Source organism: Danio rerio, chromosome 5 (genome assembly GCF_052040795.2).
Source record: "Danio rerio strain M-AB ecotype USA chromosome 5, GRCz13ab, whole genome shotgun sequence".
NCBI classification, from domain to species: domain Eukaryota; kingdom Metazoa; phylum Chordata; class Actinopteri; order Cypriniformes; family Danionidae; genus Danio; species Danio rerio.
This window is the reverse complement of record NC_141025.1, coordinates 24,891,368-24,898,550: the sequence shown is the minus strand read 5'-3', so window position 1 is coordinate 24,898,550 and position 7,183 is coordinate 24,891,368. Positions and strand designations below refer to the sequence as shown.

The following is a 7,183-nucleotide window of genomic DNA, read 5'->3' as shown; positions in this document are numbered from 1 at the left end:
AATGAATCAGATTTTTATAAATGTAAATGTCACTGGACAAATAGAGGACTATTCATAAGACATCGATGAGCAAATCAAGGCAAAAATCTATAGTGTGAATCCATTCTGTCATAAATGACATTGTTTTTGTTTTCCCTGTAATAAGTTCATTTAAAAAAGAAAATAAAATAAAATATGATCTATTATTTAATATAAAGTAATGCTTTCTATTTTTAAATATTGTTAAATGCATTAGAAAATTACCCATGGCAACTACATTTACCTTCTCCCCATCCTCAATCAAGCTTGGTTTTGGCCCTTCACAAGAAAATGTTTGGGCTCCTCTGGTCTAGTCTTTCATTTGTCATTTCATCATGTGTAGTTATATGGCTGTATTGATACCTGGCTGTTGTTTTGTTCTATGCTATGGCTATTTAAACAAAAGAAACTGAAATAAAGTTGAAATATTTAAAAAAATAAACCTATTACGCAAGTAACCCTGCACAGAGAGCTTGTTTAGTTTAGTCTGAAAATGTATGTCTAGACATTTGGGAGATGAGCAAAAAATAGAATAGACATCTCCATGCCAGTGCAGGATTAAAATTCTTTGTCATTGCTTCAAGTGTGTTTCATAGGTGATTGCATTTGCAACATTTGACGCTTGCGTATTTTTTCTTTAAGGGATATTATTACACTAGCATTACTAAAACGATTGAATGATATATTTAAATTGAATTCAAGTTTATTTGTATAGCACATAGCGCCAGCAAACAAAGATAAAATATGAGGAAGAGAAGTTAAATGAGGAAAAAAATTTGATACGCGGAATTGAATTGAATTGAATTGAATTCCGAGCATATAGGAACCTTGCTCATTAGCGTTCTCTTCTAGGACATTTAAAGATATTGGCAAAAGTTGAGTTTTTTATAGGGTAAAATGTTTATTTCAACCTGTCACTTACACAACAAATATGATTATCTCATGATTGTTAAACGTAATATAACAAACGCTCTGCTCTAGAAATAGAAACCGTTTATTCGATTTATCAAGGTCTCCATATTTCACTATTTTGTAGGCTAACTGTCCCACTTCAATATCTAGAATACTATCCACAGTTTACCGTTCATGCACGGATGCTCTTGGGCTCCTGCATTTTTTTGCGCTCGCTTGAATTAAAGCGCCTGCGCTGTGAAGATGAAGTGCCCGCCTGAAAAAGACCCACTTACGCTGTAAACCGGTTCAACCTAAATAAAAGCGAAATTCTAGTGAAGAAAATTATCAAAATAGAAATGATTGTGAGCCGAGTGGTCAAATGGGTGGTCCAGTTCAGGTCAGTAAGTGCAACGGTTAGAAAGCTCCACCCCTGCAGAACACCTCTTGTACAGCAGGTAAAGTGGGATTTCATTCTCTGAACACCTGTCCTATTATATAGAACAGTGGCTAAATTCTGACAGAATTATATCAGTTTAGTTGTACAGTTACTGACTGAAGATATTTTGTTGTTGTATTTTTCTACTTGAATCTTCTAAGTAAGCAAGGGTAACAGGTGGAATATAATGAAGCTTCAAAGTGTTAATGCATTTCTTCTCATGTTTGCTGGCACCGTAGTCATTGGGTATGTATTTATACTTTTGTAATAGATGTTCTGTAGTCTTGGTTTTTTGGAGGTTAATTTGATAAACTACAGCAAATTAAAAAACAAGCCTGTTGATTGAACAAAAAGTTGATTGGTAATAGTTTATGGGCTATTATAGAATAGACCATACTCAGACTACGCAGCATAAAAAACAACCAGACTAACACCTGTCGCTTTTGTTCACATGCTCCACACTAAAAAAGTGGTATATAGGCTAAGGCACACAATTGTTTTTGTTTTCAAAAACATCCCAGATGTACGTTTTTAAAAACTATTTTTTAGAGGAGCATGTTTTGTTCATGGTCACCTTCATAATCAAGTTCATGCATGAATTAAAGAAGAAGTAAGGTTTGAGAATGGTTTAAGCAGTAATATTATATATGTTTTCGAGACAAAACTTTTCTTCATTGATATCATTGTTTTTAATTGTTAATTGATTCTACATGACTTTGCCTGTCATTTCGAGTTTAATCGGCTAAATATTTTGTCACAATAAGCTTTAGCCTTTAGAGCGGGCATGATAAAAAAATTATAACAAAGGCATAGGCAAAAACAATATAGGGTTATCATAATTTCTGTTGGTGTTTTTCTTGTTTTAATAAAGGTATACATGTTTTTGACATTGTAGATTTAGCCCAAATCCTCCGACTTCCCGGGCGTAGCGAATTAAGGTGCAAATTTTAGCTGTCTGACGTGTGCGCACGTCACCAGTGAGTTTATCGGGAAAACGTAGGCTATAGATGCAGCGATAAGGGGGCTAGTTAACCTGGGTCATTTTAGTCTCTCCAGTCAGGAACTAAATCTGTTTCTGACATCTGTGTTCAACTCTTCACACTGTGCGATTTTAGACACGATGTGGTTTTCTGAGACACATTTGGCAAATCCTAATATATTTTTATTTAAATACCTTTGTCCTAGAAATTAATATGTTTTGATAATTTAACAAATCTCTGCACCCCTTGCAATTACCCGGTTGAGAACCTTCTCTGTCCACACTACCAACAACTGCTGTAAATTAATTTAAATAAATAATAAATTAAACCTTTATGTGCTTTTCTAAACAATGAGAGTTTGTAACATTATTTGGATGCCTTAAATACCTTATCCGTAACTCCTGATCCCAATGATTTGACTATATCAGCTTGGGTTTAACACTCACGATTTTCCTTAAATATCTGTAATTCCTAATCATAATAATTTGACTATCAGCTTGGCTTTAACATTCATAATTTGCTATCCCTTTCCCCATAGACTCTTTTATTTGGGCGTCACCTCCCCCTCAATAAGGTGAGTTTTTCCTAATTATGTATAATTCTTTCTAGAAATGAATGAGATCAGCCTGTACATTTATTACTTTAATTTAACAGTGAATCTATATTTTATTTACTCTTCAATCAGCAACAGTTCTCCATTCATGAGATAAAAAGGCACTGTCTGTTTAAATAGATCAATAACCAGATTAGCATGTCGAATTAACTGTGGCTGTTGAGTACATTTATTGTAAACGGTAAACATATAGCTTATTTAATCTTTACAAATGTGCGTAAATACTTTGAAAGAGCGACAAGCTTTTGACTAAAGCTAAAAATGGCGCTACCTTGTGGATCTTTAAAAAGTACACCTCTCAAAAGGAAAAATCTTCAGTTCTCAGGTCGAGATTCATGATAACATTGTTTTCAGGCATTCGTGATATTCATTAATGCTTCACAGTAAGTCAAATTAATGTAATAACATGTGAGATTATAAAAAAATAACCCATTCTGATATTTAGTAGATTAATATTCTTATTATAGACAAAGATGCACACAACACTGACCAATGTTACAGCATTGACTATAACAACCATCTTTCTGTTGCAGACATATAGAGCAAAGATTCTGCCTCAAGTAAGTATTGTCACTGCTCACATACTTACTGAAACTAATACTTTTAATGTTCACACAAACAACAAGCTTTGAGGACTTAATTATAAATAAACAGGGAATACTGACATAAGCACATTAACAAGCTAGACATCCACACAAATACAACCGAAGCTATAATACTACAGAACACATTCATTCATGTATTACTGTTTGTCTTCATTTTCTTAGTATAACAAAAAAGAGCTCGGAAAATGTTCTCTTGCAGTCGCCTCAAGGGTAAGTTCAAACATTGTTTTCAACAGCTCTGCTCTAATTTTTATGATCTGTTTGTTTGTTTGTTGAATCTTATTCAGAGTCTAGAAAATATGTCTTTTGAAGATATTACATTTATATGTCAACTTCCATAATAAAGTGATGGAAAATCAGGTTATTTTCTGTTAAAGTTACTGTACCTCAAATAAATACACATCAGCTTTTTACAGAAACCACAACCAGCTTCAAAAAAAATAATTGTTAAAATAGCCTGCACAATGAGTTCTTTTTGTCTATATGTTTAATAAATAAATGTGTATTGCTACTAGTTAAGCGTACAGGTAAATCAAAGACATTTAAAAAGGGCAAGAGCTTAAAAACTTTGAAAGTTCAATGGATGTTGGATTGAATGCAGCAGTTGACAGATAAGCAGTGGGTTTGAATATCACTAGTAAAATTGTTATATTAATGAAGTCAGTAAAGAGATTCATTTTAAGATCCAAGTTCATCTAACTGTATGATAATGTATGTACTTATGAATAGTACTAAAGGTAAAAGTAAAGAGGAATAACAAACTGTGACTGTACATCATAACCATATATTACTGAAATTTTGACAAGTCTTATTTATTTTACAGGCTTAAATATAATCAGCCCAGTGTATTGGGGTAAGAAAAATAAACACTTCAACATTTTTATTATATATTATATTATATTATATTATATTATATTATATTATATTATATTATATTATATTATATTATATTATATTATATATTGTACTATACATATGTATGTGATTATCCTTTTTTAAAACAGCCCAGATGGCAAAGTTGGTCCTCTGGCACCATGGTTAGCTCCAATTGTTTCTGAAGGAAGTTTTGATCCCACACTGATTGATGCAATCTACAAACAACAGAACATTACAGTAGCAACCACCATCTTTGCTCTTGGAAAGTAAGTTTTTTTTTAATCTATCCGGGCCCTGGAAAAGCGGCAGAAAACGAATGAATGAATTATATTCAATTTATTGTATATTAAAGGTACTGTTCACCAAAAAGGGACAACGTAGATAATTTACTATTCCTTATGGAACAGCCATTATGTAGCAAATATGTAAACCAAATTAGAATCAGAAGTGCTATTGTTAGATAAACCTTTTATCCATTCTCTCGAAAATGGCTACAGAGTCGTCTTTGGGCAAATCATTCCATCAGCATGGAATAGTAAAAATGAAAGATCTTTAAAAAAAACTGATTTTGACCACTACAAAACACTTGCAAAATGTGCAAACCCATACAACTCTGACTAAAAATCTGAGGTAAAATGTGAGGAAATGCTATATTAATTTTACATGAGTACTCATTTTTAAATGTAAACACGCACATACCTGTACTTTCAAGAGACTGAAAATTCCTAGAAACATCTGAGTGTTTGAAAGTCATGTTTAACAGAAGATTCGTAATTCGTCAGCCCATAGACACAGCTAAAATGTACGAGTATTATGTTATGGAATATTATGACCCCTGACTTTTTGATGGTGTTTGTTTAAATAAAGCTGCACATAGATCACACTCAGATGTAATGTGAGCAAAAGCCTGGTCCAGCAGCTATCATGCTGTTCTCAACCGAGGATTCTGCCCAAGCTTGTGTCCAGGACACCCACAAACTTTAACTCAACAGGTTAAGAACATTAACAGAAGAGTTGGTTAAAACTCTTCCAGCTGCCCATGCCAAACCTACCACTTTTTCAACAAACCCATCATCAGCAGCCATATTTAGCCTCATAAATACCAATCCTTGCCAAGTCTTCTCTAAGAAATTCAATTAGTCATCTGATATTGCGAAGATTTCTTGCTTCAGTGCTCACTGTTAGTCAGAATAAGAGAATCTGATCTCATTTGACGGTTCAGTGTTTAATAAAGTCCTGCATTGCTTACAAAAGTGTTTTTGAACAAACAAATTGTGTTAAAAACACTCTCAAATTGTTGTTTCACAAAGGACTGAATCTACAATTAGTGACTTGCAGAGAAGGAGAGCATCTTATTTGACTATACATTTGACTACAGCTCTTCTACACATATGACTACTGCTTCTCTCAGTCATATCCATAATGAAGGAATAGGAAGCATTGTATTTGTCTAAATATCTGCTTGGTTTGTTAATCTCCATTTCTATCCAGTCCCTGCTTTGGTAAGCTTAGACAATTTTACCACATTCTAGATAAGTGATTCATTCTGATCATACACCTTTTGTCCACCGGGTTTTTCTTTGTGGGAAAAAGGTATAATTTTCATGGTCTAAGCAACATCACAGCACTATTTTTTAAACGATTCAACTCCTCTTTGACATTTAACCCTAAATTAAATAATACTAAATTTGACAACCTCCAACTTCTGCATTAAACTCCTTCACACCAACAAATTGCCTGAAATCCAGGGTAGTACCAACATTATTACAGTAATAGACAGATTCTTCAAAGTATGAAGACCCATCTCTGCACAACAAGCCTGTGCTGATCCTTAATGGACCACTATCTATTTAATTGTCTGAATCTGGGTTGGGAGGAATTAAATTGGTAATGTATTTACATTTTTATGATCCTTCCTTTCTGTTTTATTTTTCAGATACACCGTTTTTCTAAAAGATTTCCTGGAGTCTGCAGAGCAACATTTTTTTGTTGGATTTCGTGTGCACTATTATGTCTTCACCGATCATCCAGAGCAGGTTCCTGATGTGAAACTGGGTGAAGAACATGAACTGACGGTGATGACCGTAAATAGTTCGAGCAGATGGCAAGATATGAGTTTGGGCAGGATGAAAAGGCTGGAGATGCTGATTGAGAGTGGACTGGTCAATGATGCTGACTATCTTTTCAGCCTTGATGTGGATACAAAGTTCTACGGCCGCTGGGGAGCAGAGACTTTGGGTGATCTTATAGGTGTGATACATGCATGGTATTATTATACACCTCGTGAGCAATTCCCATATGAGAGAAGGCCTGAGTCTCAAGCGTTTATCCCTTATTCTGAGGGTGATTATTATTACGGTGGAGCTGTGCTTGGTGGTTCAGTGAAGTGCGTATATCAGCTTGCTAAAACCTGCAGAGAGCAACTGGACATTGATGCAGCTAAATCCATTGAGGCAGCATGGCAGGAGGAGTCACATTTGAACAAGTACTTCCTTTACAACAAACCCAGTAAACTGCTTTCACCCGAATATTCTTGGGATGATAAAAAGTCTAAACCAGACCAGATTAAAATTATTCGCTATTCTCATATTCCTAAAAACTATGCTGACGTTCGTCCAAACAAATAGAAGCTGTTATAGAGAGAGATGAAAAAAAATAGGTGTGCGGTAACAAAGAAGAGCCAGTTGGCCAAAACAATTTTGGAAAATCATCTTTATTAAACTGTTTCAAATAATAATAAAGAAATTAGTTAAAAATGTTA

General features: G+C 34.1%; 1 protein-coding gene across 4 annotated transcripts; it reads left to right on the top strand.

Annotated features, from left to right (window-relative positions):
- Positions 1-220: 220 nt before the first annotated feature.
- Positions 221-7,183, top strand: gbgt1l3 (globoside alpha-1,3-N-acetylgalactosaminyltransferase 1, like 3). Of its 4 annotated transcripts, none has more exons than XM_087251759.1 (8): positions 1,148-1,367; positions 1,510-1,594; positions 2,867-2,902; positions 3,475-3,501; positions 3,709-3,756; positions 4,370-4,399; positions 4,551-4,688; positions 6,359-7,183. In XM_087251759.1, exons 2-8 carry the CDS (start codon positions 1,536-1,538, stop codon positions 7,047-7,049), a joined length of 1,029 nt encoding a protein of 342 aa, XP_087107885.1. In that variant the 5' UTR covers positions 1,148-1,367; positions 1,510-1,535; the 3' UTR covers positions 7,050-7,183.

Excerpts from the sequence above, each read along its gene's own strand:
- gbgt1l3 (XM_087251757.1), top strand. The coding sequence starts at position 1,536 with ATGAAGCTTCAAAGTGTTAATGCATTTCTTCTCATGTTTGCTGGCACC. Across the intron at positions 3,757-4,369 it reads CTCTTGCAGTCGCCTCAAGG|GCTTAAATATAATCAGCCCA; the intron begins GTAAGTTCAAAC and ends TTTATTTTACAG. Across the intron at positions 4,400-4,550 it reads AATCAGCCCAGTGTATTGGG|CCCAGATGGCAAAGTTGGTC; the intron begins GTAAGAAAAATA and ends TTTTTAAAACAG.